Raw genomic sequence first — 18,674 nt, 5'->3', positions numbered from 1 at the left:
CTGCAGTTGGTCATCCTGCTTCTGGTCATCCTGTCCTTGGTCATCCTGCCCTTGGTCATCCTGCCCTTGGTCATCCTGCCCTTGGTCATCCTGTCCTTGGTCATCCTGCAGTTGGTCATCCTGCAGTTGGTCATCCTGCTTTTGGTCATCCTGTCCTTGGTCATCTTGCCCTTGGTCATCCTGCAGTTGGTCATCCTGTCCTTGGTCATCCTGCAGTTGGTCATCCTGCCCTTGGTCATCCTGCAGTTGGTCGTCCTGCCCTTGGTCATCCTGCAGTTGGTCATCCTGCCCTTAGTCATCCTGCCCTTGGTCATCCTGCCCTTGGTCATCCTGCAGTTGGTCATCCTGTCCTTGGTCATCCTGTCCTTGGTCATCCTGCTTCTGGTCATCCTGTCCTTGGTCATCCTGCAGTTGGTCATCCTGCCCTTGGTCATCCTCATAAGAACATAAGAAATAGGAGCAGGAGTAGGCCAATCGGCCCCTCGAGCCTGCTCCGCCATTCAATAAGATCATGGCTGATCTGATCCTAACCGCCAATCCACTATCACAGAACCATCTCCTGAATCTAACAGAATTAGACACACGAAATAGCAGCAGGATCAGGCTACATGGCCCCTGGGCCCGCTCCGCTACCCACAGGGCCATGTCCGATCCGAACCTAGACTCATGTCCAAATTCCTGCCCGCTCCCCGTAACCCTTAATTCCCTTTACTTCTATGAAACTGTCTATTTCTGTTTTAAATTTATGTAATGATGTAGCTTCTACAGCTTTTTGGGGCAGCATATTCCATGGATCTACCACCCTCTGAGTGAAGTAGTTCCTCCTCATCTCAGTTTTGAAAGAGCAGCCCCTTATTCTAAGACTATGCCCCCTAGTTCTAGTTTCACCCATCATCGGGAACATCCTCCCCGCATCCACCCGATCCAACCCCTTCACAATCTTATATGTTTCAATAAGATCGCCTCTCATTCTTCTGAACTCCAATGAGTAGAGTCCCAATCTACTCAACCTCTCCTCATATGTCCATCCCCTCATCCCCGGGATTAACCGAGTGAACCTTCTTTGTACTGACTCGAGAGCAAGTATGTCTTTTCTTAAGTATGGACACCAAAACTGTATGCAGTATTCCAGGTGCGGTCTCACCAATACCTTGTACAACTGAAGCAATACCTCCCTATTTTTATATTCTATCCCCCTAGCAATGAAAGCCAACATTCCATTGGCCTTCTTAATCACTTGCTGCACCTGCATACTAACCTTTTGAGTTTCGTGCACCAGGACCCCCAGATCCTTTTGTACTTCAGTACTTTCCAGTTTCTTGCCATTAAGATAATAACTTGCTCTACGATTTTTCCTGCCAAAGTGCATAACCTCACACTTTCCAGTATTGTATTCCATCTGCCAAATCTCTGCCCACTTACTTAGCCTGTCTATGTCCCCTTGCAGGTTTTTTATGTCCTCCTCACTCACTACTTTCCCTCCTATCATAGTATCTTCTGCAAACTTTGATATGTTACACTCGGTCCCCTCCTCCAAATCGTTAATATAGATTGTAAAGAGTTGGGGACCCAGCACTGACCCCTGCGGAACACCACTAGTTACTGATTGCCAGTCTGAGAATGAACCATTTATCCCAACTCTCTGCCTTCTGTTAGATAGCCAATCCTCTATCCATGCCAGAATATTACCCCCAATCCCGTGATTTTTTATCTTAAGCAATAATCTTTTGTGTGGCACCTTGTCAAATGCCTTTTGGAAGTCTAAATACACTACGTCCACTGGTTCCCCTTTATCCACCCTATATGTTACTTCCTCAAAGAACTCCAGCAAATTTGTCAAACATGACTTCCCCTTCATAAAACCATGCTGACTTTGTCCTATTAAATTATGATTATCCAAATGTCCTGTTACTGTCTCCTTAATAATGGACTCCAAAATTTTACCTACCACAGATGTTAGGCGAACTGGTCTATAGTTTCCAGCCTTCTGTCTACTGCCCTTTTTAAATAAGGGTGTTACATTAGCAGTTTTCCAGTCTGCCGGGACCTTTGCTGAGTCCAGGGAGTTTTGGAAAATTATTACCAATGCATCCACAATCCCTACCGCCACTTCCCTGAAGACCCTAGGATGTAAGCCATCAGGTCCAGGTGATTTATCCGCCTTGAGTCCCATTATTTTACCGAGTACCACTTCCTTAGTGATTTTGATCGTGTTTAGCTCCTCCCCCTCTATAGCCCCCTGTTTGTCCAGTGTTGGGATATTCTTAGTGTCCTCTACTGTAAAGACTGATACAAAATATTCATTCAGTGTTTTTGCCATCTCCATGTTTCCCACCATTAATTTCCCGGTCTCATCCTCTAAGGGACCAACATTTACTTTAGCCACCCTTTTTCTTTTTATATAACTATAAAAACTCTTACTATCTGTTTTTATATTTTTTGCTAATTTACTTTCATAATCTATCTTCCCTTTCTTAATCAATCTTTTTGTTATTTTTTGCTGTCTTTTAAAGTTTTCCCAATCCTCTATCCTCCCACTAGATTTGGCTTCCTTATATGCCCTTGTTTTTAGTCGAATACTATCCTTAATTTCTTTACTTAGCCACGGATGGCTGTCTTTTCTTTTACACCCTTTTCTTCTCAGTGGAATATATATTTTTTGGAAGGTGTAAAATAACTCCTTAAATGTACGCCACTGATCATGTATCATCTTACCCTTTAATCTATTTTCCCAATCCACTCTACTCAATTCCGCTCTCATACCTTCATAGTCTCCTTTATTCAAGCTTAGCACGCTTGTTTGAGATCCAACCTTCTCACCCTCTAATTGAATATGGAATTCAACCATGTTATGGTCATTCATTCCAAGGGGATCCTTTACTAGGACATTTTTAATTAATCCTGTCTCGTTACACAGGACCAGATCTAAGGTTGCTTGCCCCCTGGTCGGTTCAGTTACATACTGCTCAAGAAACCCATCCCTAATACACTCAATGAACTCATCCTCAAGGCAGCCCTGCCCAATTTGATTTGTCCAATTAATATGATAGTTAAAATCCCCCATAATTATAGATGTTCCCTTATTACAAGCCTCAACTATTTCCTGATTGATACTCCGTCCAACAGAGTTGCAACTGTTCGGAGGCCTATAGACTACGCCCACTAGTGTTTTTTTCCCCTTATTATTCCTTTCCTTCACCCAAACTGTTTCATTATCCTGATCTTTTGACCCAATATCATTTCTCTGTATTACAGTGATTCCTTCCTTTATTAACACAGCCACCCCACCTCCCCTTCCTTCCTGCCTGTCCTTCCTGATTGTTAAATAACCTGGTATGTTTAATTCCCAGGCATTGTCACCCTGCAGCCATGTTTCTGTAATGGCCACAAGATCATACCCATATGTAGTTATTTGTGCCATTAACTCGTCTATTTTGTTACGAATGCTACGTGCATTCAGATAGAGAACTTTCAAATATGCTTTGTGACACTTAGTTCCTGCTTTTGCCCTTTTTATTACTTTACCTTTTACTCCATACCTTCTGCTCCTTCCTGACACGCTCTGGTTTTTAATTTCCCCACTGCTACCTAAGTCTATGACCTTCTCTGTTGTCATTTTTATTATTTGCTCTCTAGGAACCTCCCCCCCACTAGTTAGTTTAAAGCCCTCTCTACAGCCCTAGTTATATGATCCGCCAGGACTCTAGTCCCAGCACTGACCAAGTGAACCCGTCCCAATGGAACAGCTCCCTCCTGCCCCAGTACTGCTGCCAGTGTCCCAGGAAGCAAAACCCATTTCTCCCACACCAGTCTTTGAGCCATGCATTTAACTCTCTAATTTTATTTGTCCTAGCCAAATTCACTCGTGGCTCAGGTAATAATCCAGAGATTATTACCCTTGAGGTTCTGTTTTTTAATTTGACCCCTAGCTGCTCATACTCCTTTAACAGAACCGGCTTCCTAGTCCTATCTACATCGTTTGTACCAACATGGACCACGACAACTGGATCCACCCCCCTCCCACTGCAAGTTTCTTTCCAGCCCAGAGGAGATGTCCTTAACCCTGGCACCGGGTAGGCAACACAGCCTTCGGGACTCTCGCTCTCAGCTGCAGAGAACTCTATCTATCCCCCTAATAATCATCCTGCAGTTGGTCATCCTGTCCTTGGTCATCCTGCAGTTGGCCATCCTGTCCTTGGTCATCCTGCAGTTGGTCATCCTGTCCTGGGTCATCCTGCAGTTGGTCATCCTGCCCTTGGTCATCCTGTCCTTGGTCATCCTGCAGTTGGTCATCCTGCAGTTGGTCATCCTGCTCTTGGTCATCCTGCCCTTGGTCATCCTGCAGTTGGTCATCCTGCCCTTGGTCATCCTGCCCTTGGTCATCCTGCAGTTGGTCATCCTGTCCTTGGTCATCCTGCAGTTGGTCATCCTGCCCTTGGTCATCCTGCCCTTGGTCATCCTGCAGTTGGTCATCCTGCCCTTGGTCATCCTGCCCTTGGTCATCCTGCCCTTGGTCATCCTGCAGTTGGTCATCCTGTCCTTGGTCATCCTGCAGTTGGGCATCCTGCAGTTGGTCATCCTGTCCTTGGTCATCCTGTCCTTGGTCATCCTGCCCTTGGTCATCCTGCAGTTGGTCATCCTGCAGTTGGTCATCCTGTCCTTGGTCATCCTGCCATTGGTCATCCTGCCCTTGGTCATCCTGCCCTTGGTCATCCTGCCGTTGGTCATCCTGCAGTTGGTCATCCTGCCCTTGGTCATCCTGCCGTTGGTCATCCTGCAGTTGGTCATCCTGCCCTTGGTCATCCTGTCCTTAGTCATCCTGCCATTGGTCCTTGGTCATCCTGTCCTTGGTCATCCTGTCCTTGGTCATCCTGCCCTTGGTCATCCTGCCCGTGGTCATCTGGCCCGTGGTCATCCGGCCCGTGGTCATCCGGCCCTTGGTCATCCTGCAGTTGGTCATCCTGCCCTTGGTCATCCTGCTCTTTTGCTGCACCCCAGCCAACCTGGAATGAATTCCCTATCTCTGTAATCTACTCCAGCCCCACAAATCACTCCCACCCCTCCCCCCTCCCCCCCCCACCTTGCGATATCTGCGCTCCTCTGATTCTGGCCTCTTCAGTATCCCTGATTATAATCGCTCCACCATTGGTGGCCGTGCCTTTAGCTGCCTGGGCCCTAAGCTCCGGAATTCCCTGCCTAAACCTCTCCGCCTCTCAATCGCTCTCTGCTCCTTTAAGACGCTCCTTCAAACCTGCCTCTTTTGAACAAGCTTTTGGTCATCTGCCCTAATTTCTCCTTATGTGGCTCGGTGTCAAATTTTGTTTGCTAACGCTCCTGTGAAGCGCCCTGGGACGTTTTACTATGTTAAAGGCGCTATATAAATACAAGTTGTTGTTGTTGTTGTCAGCCTGGCTCCTTTTGAAAAGCCACTGTACCAATGTCGGCTGAGACTGGGAGTTGAACCCTCTGTCCTGTGTTGATCCAGCTGCCTTTGCAGAAATAAAGCTACATGTAATTTTAAAAATATATATTTTTCTATACTATTTGTTTCTGACATTTATGTCTTCTTTGCTTCTTATTTTCCAACAGAAGTGGTGGAAAAAACCTCCCCCCCCAACCCGGTCCACATTGCTCCTGAGGTGTCCACTTCCAGCTTGACCCATTTTATTGCGTCTACTCAGGTCGCAGGTACAGTAAACATGAGCGGTGGGAATCTCCTCGGGGCTCCTCCCAATCGGCCGCCGTAACTTTCAGCGAGAAACTCCCGATAAACCGGGGGTTTCCCGCTGATATTCTGCCGGAGTTACATCGACAGAAACCACGGAGAACATTCCCGGTGGAGGTCCTTTGCGTTGGAGCTTCTAACGGCTAAAAAAAAAAAGCAGCTTATTCTCGGTGACTTCTTTGGTCAGCCCGAGTTTAGACCATTGACCCTTCATGTCCTGAACGATTCATTTATGCCAAAATTCCAATTTTACCACAAAAAACATAAACACAAGAACATAAGACGTAGGAGCAGGAGTCGGTCGTTTGGCCCCTCGAGCCTGTTCTGCCATTCAATAAGATCATGGCTGATCTGATCTTGGCCTCAAAAAAGCGTGACCTGGCGATGCTGCGGGATTTATTAAAAGCATAACATAGTTTCAGAAACAGGGAAAGGCCATTAAGCCGAGGAAGCTGTCTCTTTTGAGCTAAAACCTCTGCACCATATCCCTCAACTGCTTCTCACTGTATTCCTCAATTCCGTCTTGGAAACACACCCAATTCTTTCCCGAAACTATTTAAGCTGCTTCAACAGCCGTATTCGACAAATCTATTACCCATTGGATGAAAAAGTCCAACCTGGCTTCCCTTCATAGTTCGAACTCCCTAATATTTAACTTGTGTTCTTTGTATTTGAAACATTTACCAAAGTGAAAAATGTGCTGGATTGTGTGAATCGCAAGGTAAGATTTCATCTTTGCTAATTTATGAATGAATGAATTAAAGCTGGTGATTTTGCCTAGGGTGTAAATCAATGACTTGTGTTGCTGTATTTCTCAGGAACTCTCTCACCAATCCAGTTATAAAGCATCGTTAAAGTGACTTTGGTATGCATGTGTTATTTGAGAACGCTGAAGGCATATCATCAGCTCTGTTCGTATTTGTTCACAGCACTTCTCCCTCCCCCCCCCACCCCCCCCCCCCCCCCCCACTCCCTCCGCCCCCCCTCCCATCTCCAGTATTTGGATGCACTAAGGAAATGATTCATTTTTACGTGTTTGGTAAATGATCAGCCATGTCAGGCTGTAAAGAGTGGCAACTTTTGTTTACAGACATCTCCTTTAATAAGTTTGGCTCTAAAAGTAGGGCAGTCGGAAAGCAATGAGGTGCTTATTAATAGAAGTTCTGCAAAGTTCAGGCAAAAATTGTGACGCAAATGTCGGAAAATGTACAACGTCTGATAGTCTCAGCGTTAAGTGGCTTACAAATAAACACTGGAACATTGGCTCCCGGTTAAGCAGCGCCTCGATTTCAAAATTCTCATCCTTGTTTTCAAATCCCTCCATGGCCTCGCCCCTCCCTATCTCTGTAATCTCCTTCAGCCCCACAACCCCCCCCCCCCCCCCGCCCCGACCCCGAGATATCTGCGCTCCTCTAATTCTGCCCTCGAGGATCCCTGATTATAATCGCTCAACCATTGGTGGCCGTGCCTTCTGTTGCCTAGGCCCTAAGCTCTGGAATTCCCTGCCTAAACCTCTCCGCCTCGCTGCCTCTCTTTCCTCCTTTAAGACGCTCCTTAAAACCTACCTCTTTGACCAAGCTTTTGGTCACCTGCCCTAATTTATCCTTATATGGCTTGGTGTCAAATTTTTTGTCGTAAATAGCTCCTGTGCAGCGCCTTGGGACGTTTTACTACATTAAAGGTGCTATATAAATACAAGTTGTTGTTGTAAACTAGGATTATATCATTTTGTCAGAAATAATTTCTTGTGATGGATATGATTTCTCACTCCTCTCCCAGTTATTATAGTGAATGCAGGAATGATGTGAATTGTGAATAATAAGGACCTTTGAGCCCTAAACAAAAGTTAGCAGACCATTACTTTTTAAATCTTTTATTAAACCTCGTAGTAGTATATCTTGCTTCGTGGAGTTTTAAAAATAGCCCTGTTTAGTTTTGAAGCGAGTGCGTCATCCTAGCGTTACAGCTTCCATCATTGTCCCTCTGCAGCTAAACAGGTGAAGGATGTTTAAAGCAAGCCTCACTCTATAATAGGAAACAGGATTACTAAAGTAATCAAATTAGTTCAGTGGATTTGGTTTCCTATTAAACATCCTCAGCAATGTTTATTTAAAGATTAGTTCGAGTTTTACAAAGGTTCCTTCTGTATTTAGGTGTATTGCTGTGTTTGCAAATGACTCTTGTCTAGTGAAGTTAAAACTCTAGACAGCTGTGATGAGGACATTGTAGGATATAGTAAGAACAGGATTATTGTTGGTCGTTGCAGCTTGTGGCTGGTGAAAGGCTCCACAGATCACAGAAACAACTAACTGCCCCTCGACATGTAGAGAGTGGAGCTGTATTCTGATTACTACATAAATTGTGGTGTGTTAACTTCAGAATCCCCCTTTAAAAATCAAACTATGAAGAAAGAATGAAATAAAAACAGAAAATGCTGGAGATACTCAGCAGGTCAGGCAGCCTCTGTGCAGAGAGAAACAGAGTTAACGTTTCAGGTCGATGACCTTTCGTCGGAACTGGAAAAAAGCAGGAAATGGAACAGATTTTTAAGCAAGTGCAGGGGCTGGGAAAGGGGGGAGGGGATGAAGGAACAAAAGGGAAGGTCTATGATAGGATAGAAGGCCGGAGAGATTAAGAGACATTAAGAGATATTCAAGGCAAAAGGAGATGGTAATGGGGCAGGTTAAGAAACAAAGGATGGCAGAAAGAATTACTGCTAATCTTGACATCCTTCTGGTTATTTCTCTCTTTCCATCAATCTTTTGAACATGCACTCTTGTCTAAATGGTGCGTGCTTGGGAAACTGGCTTGCGCACCCATATTAGTGCGCTATCCTCTCGCCACTGGGTTCTGGATTGTAGTTGGATGGATGTGTTCTCTCCCTGCTGGCTCTAGCAGCCCTCTGTGAAGTCAGTTTGGGCAACCTGATTCGGAGAAGGTGTGTTACGCACAACATAAAACTAGCCTGAAGTTTTAGAGTTTGGCGCTGGCGCTCAGAGAGGCCATAAGGATGACTGACGTGGGAAATGGAAATGTCACAGTGGTGCATTAGCCGTCTCCCTTGAGGATAGAGCTTGAGCATCTCGTGCCAAAGTACCAAAGTACTTTTCACCTGGCTGTGCTGTAGCGACCTGCCTGTGAGTGAAAGTGAATGTTAAGATGGGGTAAAGGGGTGGGGGAATGGTAATGTTATGATTCCATGCTGCTGGCATAACGCCTTGCACGGCGGAAGCCCAAATCGGAAATTCGGGCACATACTGTCAATGAATTTCCGACCATTTTGGTCGCAAGCTCTTGGGCATTGCGTGCTTGGATCTCTGATCTGGGCTGCCGGTACATGAAGCTCCCTGTTAGCAGCACCAACTCGTACACTTACCCTGGGTGCTTGAGATGGGAAGCTTCTCCATTTAGGGTATTAACATCCCTTGTCATAATGAGCATCAAATATTTGTGAAAAGCATAAGTGAATAATTAACAAAAGTTCAAAAAGTGAAAATAGGTTCCTTGCTTCAGGCGCTCCACACATCAGATTGCTTCTTCCCTATCCCTTTCCCCAGCATAAAGCCCTGAATAGTGGCTGAATAATGGAGACTCCATCCATATAGAATGTACGTTTTGGTGGGGTGCAGTGAGCTAGACACTGGCGCCCCACCTCTGGGAGCTGTGTTCACAATCCTGCCCAGATTGATGAGATGAAGATGTGCTGAGAAGAAAGATGAAGGGTTAAGTGATATTAAGAGCTTGCCTTAATTATTTTTTTTGGGGTGGGGACAGGGACCAACTGGTGAAGTGATAACAAAGTCCAAGATCAAATAATCATGCGTTGACTCTGGCTACATCAGGCCCGATGGCTGAACGGCCTGTTCTCTCTCTGGCCTTTCTTATGTTGTAAGGTCTCCTGTGCCTGCTGATTGTGAGTGTCCTGCATAGTTATTTTGGGCAATCCAGTGACCAGCTACTGAGGGCTCACAGCACAAAGTTCCTAGTTTGGTCAGAATTTCCACTCAATTGGCAATCTCGTTCAACTTGATGAGCATAAAATTCACAACAGAAAAAAAATTGGCAAATATTTTTACATTGTGCTAAAACTTTCAACACTTCAGCCCTGATTGTATCCTAATTAAGAAGGGTAGTAGGGAAAAACCGGGGAACTACAGGCCAGTGAGCCTAACATCAGTGGTAGGAAAATTATTGGAAAAAATCCTGAGGGACAAAATTTGTCTCCACTTGGAGAGGCAAGGATTAATCAGGGATAGTTAACATGGCTTTGTCAAGGGAAGATCATGTCTGACTAATTTGATTGAATTTTTTGAGGGGGTGACTAGGTGTGTGGATGAGGGTAACGCAGTGGATGTGGTATACATGGATTTCAGTAAGGCCTTCGATAAAGTCCCGCACAGGAGACTGGTCAAGAAGGTAAGAGCCCATGGAATCCAGGGTGCCTTGGCACATTGGATACAAAACTGGCTTAGTGGCAGAAGGCAGAGGGTGATGGTCGAAGGTTGTTTTTGTGACTGGAAGCCTGTGGCCAGTGGGGTACCACAGGGATCGGTGCTGGGTCCCTTGCTGTTTGTGGTCTACATTAATGACTTGGATATGAATGTAAAGGGTATGATCAGTAAGTTCGCGGATGATACAAAAATTGGTAGGGTGGTAAATAGCGAGGAGGGTAGCCTCAGTCTGCAGGACGATATAGATGGGTTGGTCAGATGGGCGGAACAGTGGCAAATGGAATTTAACCCGGAAAAGTGCGAGGTGATGCACTTTGGGGGGACTAACAAGGCAAAGGAATACACAATGAATGGAAAGACCCTAGGCAAGACGGAGGGTCAGAGGGATCTGGGTGTGCAAGTACACAGATCCCTGAAGGCGGCGGAACAGGTGGATAAGGTGGTAAAAAAGGCATATGGGATACTTGCCTTCATTAGCCGAGGCATTGAATATAAGAGCAAGGAGGTTATGATGGAGCTGTATAAAACACTGGTTAGGCCACAGCTGGAATATTGTGTGCAGTTCTGGTCGCCACACTACAGGAAGGATGTGATCGCGTTAGAGAGGGTGCAGAGGAGGTTCACCAGGATGTTACCAGGGCTGGAGCGCTTCAGCTATGAAGAGAGACTGGGCAGGTTGGGTTTGTTTTCCTTGGAGCTGAGGAGGCTGAGGGGGGACATGATTGAGGTGTACAAAATTATGAGGGGCATAGATAGGATGGATGCTGAGGAGCTTTTTCCCTTAGTAGAGGGGTCGATAACTAGGGGGCACAGATTCAAGGTAAAGGGCGGGAGGTTTAGAGGGGATTTGAGAAAGAACTTTTTCACCCAGAGGGTGGTTGGAGTCTGGAACTCACTGCCTGAAAGGGTTGTGGAGGCAGAAACCCTCACAACATTTAAGAAGCATTTGGATGTGCACTTGAAATGCCATAGCATACAAGGCTACGGGCCAAATGCTGGAATATGGGATTAGATTAGACAGGGCTTGATGGCCGGCGCGGACACGATGGGCCGAAGGGCCTCTATCCGTGCTGTATTACTCTATGACTCTATGACTCTAACTCATCCGGTGGGAATGGGGCGTCTTTGCAACGGATGCCCGTTTTACACCCTGCCCAATTTTACTCTCGATTGACTTCAGTGGCGAGTAAAATCAGACGGGGTGCACAAAATGAGTGTATATCATTCCTTGTTTGGAGCTAGGTACAAAGGACCTGGGTGACGGATTGACTCAAGTCACCGACTCCCTTCGACACAGCTTGAGCTTTTACTGCAGGCTGGCCTTCACCTCCAAATAGGGCCATCCTTCTTCCTCTGGTGCACCTCCTGCTGTAGGACCTTCAACTCATGAGCACCAAAATCAGCAGTGCTGCCTACCTTTCGTCCGGTGCCATTGCAAACAACTGGCCCACTTTTCTGTCACCATCAAGAGCATCCCCTTTAAGGGCGAGCTGCAGCTCCTTTAAGAGCAGCTGCCTCACCAGATTTTCCGCTTCCCCCCCCCCCTCCCCAAGTGTGCTGCAGTCCAAGCTCTCTGGTGAAGCTCTTCATGTGTCAGTAGCCCACTCGAGTTAGGGGAGGGACCCCTGCCGGAAAATTCACCGTGGCCTGCCCCTAAGGTCAATGCACGCTTGTGCCATAGGCCAAATCAAGGCCATTTTTGTCATTATCAGAAATTGGGGATTATAACTTCAAGTCTTGAAGTGAGCTGAAAGCCTACTAGAATGGTATCAGAACCGAGAGGTTAGACCTATCAGGATAGTTTTGAACAGGCTGGGGCTCTTTTCTCTAGAAAAGAGAAGACTGAGGGGTGACCTGATAGAGTGTCTTTACGATTTTGAAAGGGTTTGATAGGGTAGGCGTAGAGAAGATGGTTCCACTTGTGGGGAAGATCGAAACTAGGGGCCATAAATATAAGATAGTCAATCCAATAAAGAATTCGGGAGACTCTCTACGCCCAGTGAGAATGTGGGACTCCCTACCAAATGGAGTAGGCGAGGCGAACAGCATAGATGCATTTAAGGGGAAGCTAGATAAGCATATGAGGGAGAAAGGAATAGAAGGACATGTTGATGGGGTGAGATGAAGAGGGGTGGGAGGAGGCTGGTGTGGAGCATAAACACCGGCATTGATCAGTTGGGCCGAGTGGCCTGTTTCTGTGCTGTAAATACTTTGTAAACACAACAGTTGACTGAGCCAAGTTGACAGGAAGAAGACTGAGATCATTTTAAATGATTGAATCAAGACCATTTTACAACATACTCCGAATTTTAAAGTTCTGAATTCAAGTCGGTGCTTAGGACTGCAGTGCAGCTCTTATAATAACAGCACGCCCTTATAAGGGCAAACAGTGAGCTAAGTCATTTTTTTTTTTCACTCTGGTATGACATTGTAAAATATCCTCTCTGCGGTTCAGCATTTTGGTACCCCCAGGAGAGTGCAATACATTGAAATTCTAGCCCTGCATATATTTGAGCTGACTTGCGAGGACAACTGACGAGGGGCACAAGTATTTCCACTCCTTCCGGAGTGGTGCAGCAGCCTGAACGAGCACGGCTCTCCTTCACACTTCTTACAGGAAGCGCGAACCTAAGAGGTGCCATTGCCGCCGGTGTGATTCCTGCCCAGCTGTGGGCATGCTGCTCTTCACCAGTGCCAACTGCGGCACTGACACCCCATTGAGTAAATGAATGAGGTATTATGAGCAGCAGGAGAAATTGAGGCTATGCCTGATCCCACCTGTTAAAACACACTTGTTCTCGCTGCAGCCCCAGTGTAATCCGATCTGTTTAAGAGCACATTTGCTAGCCCAAATGCACCACGAGTCCCAGTGACATATTAGGCAGTGTCACGAACTGTCGACCACCTAAAATGTAAGCAAGGTTTCAGTGCTACAGTGCAAAATGTAATCTTTAACTTCACGAAATGAACCTGTTTTATTTTACTATAAAATGCACCATAGGCGTTAGGAGGAGGTAGGTGATCACAGATGTTATGCAAAACCTTGATAACCTGCTTGGAGTGTTGCTGTTCGTTGGTTATCAGGTGCCCTTGTAGAAAAGGCCATTGTGCCAGATAACTTGTAGTTTCTCGGAGGAGTATTCACTGGGTTAGCCAGTGGCTCAGTTGGTAGCACTCTTGCCTCTGAGTCAGAAGGTTTGTGGGTTCAACTCCCACACCAAAGACTTGAGCGCAAAAATCTAGGCTGCACCTCCAGTGCAGTACTGAGGGAGCGCTGCACGGTCGGAGGTGCCATCTTTTGGATGAGATATTAAAGCAAGGCCCTGTCTGCTCTCTCAGGTGGCCATAAAGATCCCGTGGCACTATTTCGAAGAAGAGCAGGGGAGTTATTCTCGGTGTCCTGGCCAATATTTACCCCCCAATCAGCATCGCTAAAAACAGATTGTCTGGTCATTATCACATTGTTGTTTGTGGGAGCTTGCTGTGTGCAAATTGGCTGCCGTGTTTCCCACATTACAACAGTGACTACACTGCAAAAAGAGTACTTCATTGGCTGTAAAGCGCTTTGGGACGTCCGGTGGTCGTGAAAGGCGCTATATAAATGCAAGTCTTTCTTTTCTTTTTCATTCTACTCCGTACATGAGCAAAAATGGAAGGGAGCAGTTGATAAGCTACTTACACTCGATGCCCTTCACTTGCGGGTAATTTACAGCATTGGATACCTGGTTAAAAATAATCCTTATTGTGGCTCAGCCGGACATAGCAGCGACGAGCTAAGTCTGAGAGAGTACGGACCTTCTAGTACTCTCTGCTACAATTGTTCCAAAATGAGCGTATTCACTAAGAACTGATCCAATGGAACTTACTCAATCCGGCTCCAACAACATTTTGGCCCTAGTCTTCGCTTGAATGTTATTTTCGTAGATGCATATCAGGAGAAATCGTATTTTTAACAGTGCAGAGTTATCCAGTGAGCGTGTACTGTAAATATTTGTTCTGGAGTTGGTCAAATGAAACTAAAAATGTATTTGTGTTACGGAAATTAGCACTGCATCGAAATCACTCGAGGTGATGTAACCAAGGGTGAAAAAGACTAATGGGGAACTTAGCTTTGTTTTACTTGGCCGGTGACACTCCCAGTTGTAAGAGCATGTCAGTTTTAGTATTGGGCGATTTGTATGAATGGTGCAGGCTAGTGTTCCTGCGGAAATGCTGGAGCAATGGACACCGGCTTCACTTAGTGCAGTTTTGCTTTTGTTTTTTGTGGTCTCTAATTCAATCTCATCAGGCCAAGGCAGCTGGAACTGGTACACTGGGCACAACCATGGAAATACCAAAAGAAAAGAAAGACTTGCATTTATATAGCGCCTTTCACGACCTCAGGACGCCCCAAAGCACTTTACAGCCAATGAAGTACTTTTTTTTGCAGTGTAGTCACTGTTGTAATGTGGGAAACACGACAGCCAATTTGCGCACAGCAAGCTCCCACAAACAGCAATGTGATAATGACCAGATAAACTGTTTTAATGATGTTGATTGAGGGATAAATATTGGCCAGGGCACCAGGGATAACTCCCCTGCTCTTCTTCGAAATAGTGCCGCGGGATCTCTTACGTCCACCTGAGAAGGGCAGACCGAGCCTCGGTTTAACGTCTCATCCGAAAGACGGCACCTTCGACAGTGCAGCACTCCCTCAGCACTGCACTGGAGTGTCAGCCCTAGATTTTTATGTGCTCAAGTCTCTGGAGTGGGAAAATCTAGGGAAGGGAATGCCCAGCAGAAAGAGGTGTAAGCAGAATACATAATAACTTCTAAACGGGAATTGACTGAAATTTGAAAAAGAACATTTTACAAGAGTATGGGACTAAGTAGATAGCTTGACGTAAGAAAACTACTAGGCACTTGGTCTAAGCGTTAAACAAAGCTTTAATCAACTGTTTTACAACATGGAGGTCTAGTTGTGTCCTTCACTAGTTCCTGTTAATGTCCTGCGCAAGCTGGGCCTGTGCCCGAGTATTTATACTCTCCCTGGACAGCGCCACCCGCAGGCCGCTCAGTATTATTTCATAAGTCTTTCTTTCATGAATGACTGATTCATGTCATAGCTCTTTCAGAGAGCTGGCACAAGCTTGATGGGCAGAAAGGCCTCTTTCTGTGCGGTAGAATTCGACGATGCTATACATGAACCTAGACAATGAGTGCTGTTTAACAGTGGGGAACGTCACTTCTGAGCCTTATCCTGTCTTTACCTGACGCCCACACACTTTCCAGCAAGACTCATTGGATAGCAATCAGGAGCAGGAAGTTTGACTGATTTTCCCCTCTCTAATCCAGGGACAATGGGGCCAATTGTAGTGCTTCCCACTATAACCTAGAGTGAGATCAGCTAACTCACCATAGGCCAGGAATGTAACTTAGGACCTTCTGGCCTGCACGGTGCTAACTGCCTGTGCTAACTGAGCCCTCGGGAGCACCTACACCTTTCCATTCAATTGCTGCCCTCTTGGTGAGAGCAGTGTAGCATGCTAACTCAAATCATAGGTGTGAGAAGCAGGTACTACATAGAATTACACAGAATGTACAGCACAGAAACAGGCCATTCATCCCAACTGGTCTATGCCGGTGTTTATGCTCCACACGAGCCTCCTCCCACCCCACTTCAGCTAAGCCCTATCAACCTATCTTTCTATTCCTTTCTCCCTCATGTGTTTATCTAGCTTCCCCTTAAATGCCTCAATGCAATATATGTTTGATTCCGGTGTAGTCTCCTTAACTTTTTTAAAATCCTTGCTTCAAAGGCCAAACCAGGAATTGAGGTACATGCAAAGGGATGAGGCCCGAGGACCTTTCTGGTAGCTGCCAACTTTGACTGCCGGCGGTGGACATCAGAAAATGCGCTGCTTGTGATTCTCTGTCCATGTATATGCGCGATCGTGACTGAGGTTCCCACTGCCGCCAGCACGTAATTGGAAAATTGGCCCCAAAGTGACTTAGTAGGCAATTACAATTCCCTATGTATCCAAACATTTCCTGAACTTTTAAAAAAAATCCTAAGAGGTAATTCCCAGAAGTGCACCTCACTCCAGAATGCCCAAGCTCTGCCAGAACAGGATACAGATGTTTTTATCCTGCTCACTTATATTGGGATCCTACTGTCAGTGCTGCTCCTGAAGGTCCATTATGAGATGTATAAAAACAGTCTAGGATTTTCTCTCTGTTCTTCCACCTGCCTTCTGTTTCTGTGCCTCCTCTTAATGGCACAGCCAGAATTGGGAAGGTGTAAAGGAATACAAGCTTACTAAATAGTGTAACGTGTTTACAGCACACGCTGAAAGAAAGACTTGCATTTGTATAGCACCTTTCACAACCTCAGGACGTCCCAAAGCGCTTTACAGCCAATTAAGTACTTTTTTTTGAAGTGTAGTCACTGTTGTAATGTAGGAAATGCACATCAAGGTCCCACAAACAGCACTGTGACAATGACCAGATAATCTGTTTTTTTTTGTGATGTTGTTTGAGGGATTAATATTGGCCAGGACACCAGGGATCACTCCCCTTGCTCTTCTTCGAAGTAGCATCCATGGGATCTTTTACATCCACCTGACGGGGCCTCAGTTTAACATCTCATCTGAAAGACGACACCTCCAACAGTGCAGCGCTTACTCAGTACTGCACTGTGGAGTGTCCGCCTGGACTTCTGTGCTCAAGTCTCTGGAGTGGGACTTGAACCCACAACCTTCTGAGTCAGAGGAGAGGGCGCTACCAACTGAGCCACAGCTGACAGCGCTCATTGATAGAGGAAGTCAAACATTTGTGCAACCATTAATGCCGTATTGAGAAATGGGAAAGAGGGAAGAAAATTGATCCAAAATAATTATTGGCTATAGTTTTGATTTTTATGTGATTTATTGTATACAAAATAAACTACATTAGAGTGAACTGCAATGTTTTTGTATGTGAAACATTGATCTGGGACTAGATTTTATCAGAGTAGCTCTTAAATTGGCTTCACTGTACAAGGTAAATAGTGATGTGAAATGAATTGTATTAAATATGTATAGATGCGTGTGTGTGTGTAGATGTTATGGAGTTGTAGCGTACATTCATTTGATTTGGTTTTATTATAAACAAACAATTTATCTTGCTCTTTAATTGGTCTGTAAAGATTTATATAACTATTTTGTGTTCATATAAATCAGATTAGAGTCATCAACAAATCAGCTACCAGACTGATACCTGGGATGGCAGGAATGACGTATGAGGAGAGATTGGGACGATTGGGCTTATACTCGCTGGAATTTAGAAGAATAAGAGGGGATCTCATTGAAACTTATAAAATTCTAACAGGACTAGACAGACTAGATGCAGGAAGGATGTTCCCGATGGCGGGGGAGACCAGAACCAGGGGTCACAGTCTAAGGATAAGGGGTAAGCCATTTAGGACAGAGATGAGGAGGAATTTCTTCACCCAGAGAGTGGTGAACCTGTGGAATTCTCTACCACAGAAGGCAGTTGAGGCCAATTCATTAAATATATTCAAGAAGGAGTTAGATATATTTCTTAAGGCTAAAGGGATCAAGGGATATGGGGAGAAGGCAGGGACAGGGTACTGAGTTTGGATGATCAGCCATGATCTCATTGAATGGCAGAGCAGGCTCGAAGGGCCGAATGGCCTACTCCTGCTCCTATCTTCTATGTTTCTGCTTTGATCGTGATGCACCCTTCAGCATACACAATGATAGTCCACCTGTGCCTACTTTCCTGCAGAGTTCCAGATCAGCAACGTCCCCCAGTGTTAACTCATGTCAAAGTGGTGAGCATATCTTCCTCATCCCATCAACGCAAGGCTGGGGTGGAATAATACCAATAATATTGGGTGTGTTTAGAGATCTGGCAGGAATTCTCCTGGGTAAAGCCCTGATCTTGGAGCATTCATCTGATAACAGTGACTTTGTGACTGGGAAGAGTAGACCATGATTCGCCATTCGCAAATTTGCCAGAGTAGACCACACGGATGCACGCGCAGTGCCTCTAAACAGCAAAAACTGCAACAGGAATTACACTCAGGAGCCTAGAAGTATTTAGGATTACGGGGGAATGCAATAGAGAATACACTCCCCTTTTTAAGTGTTGGATTTATTTGCAGTAAATCATACTATGATTGCTGTAATGGAGCATGTTTTCCCATAGCTGCAGATGAGCTTCGTTGGCAGTGTCTTCAGTCCATCTGATGGAAATCAAGGAGCTCAAAGTGAAGGAGCACTTTACTGGGTGAACTTGCCTATGGTGCTGAGGACAATAACCATTCCAGCCGCTGTGGGAATGGTAACATGCAGCGGGGGTCCTGACCCAGACTCCTTCAGTAAATCTTCTTGTAAATCTATGAAACCGTGGGTCCCAAGGCTGCCATGAAAATTAAACATGTCACCTCATGGGGCTACTGTACTACGCTTAAAGCCAGCAGCTTCAAAAAAAAAAACCAAACAAGTTGAATTCTG

At 45.6% G+C, this 18,674-nt stretch overlaps 1 protein-coding gene across 1 annotated transcript in view; it reads left to right on the top strand.

Moving 5' to 3' along the window:
• The window catches only part of ltbp1 (latent transforming growth factor beta binding protein 1), a 580,062-nt gene that overhangs the window by 397,966 nt on the left and 163,422 nt on the right, over positions 1-18,674 (top strand). The window contains 1 exon segment of the mRNA XM_085980097.1: positions 5,590-5,688. Within this exon segment, the coding sequence (XP_085836223.1) occupies positions 5,590-5,688 (99 nt within the window).

The sequence above is a fragment of the Somniosus microcephalus genome, chromosome 3 (genome assembly GCF_052327205.1).
Source record: "Somniosus microcephalus isolate GS21.2 chromosome 3, FLI_Smic_1.0, whole genome shotgun sequence".
Classification (NCBI taxonomy): Eukaryota; Metazoa; Chordata; class Chondrichthyes; order Squaliformes; family Somniosidae; genus Somniosus; species Somniosus microcephalus.
The sequence above is the reverse complement of the archived record's forward strand: the minus strand, read 5'-3'. Positions and strand labels throughout refer to the sequence as shown.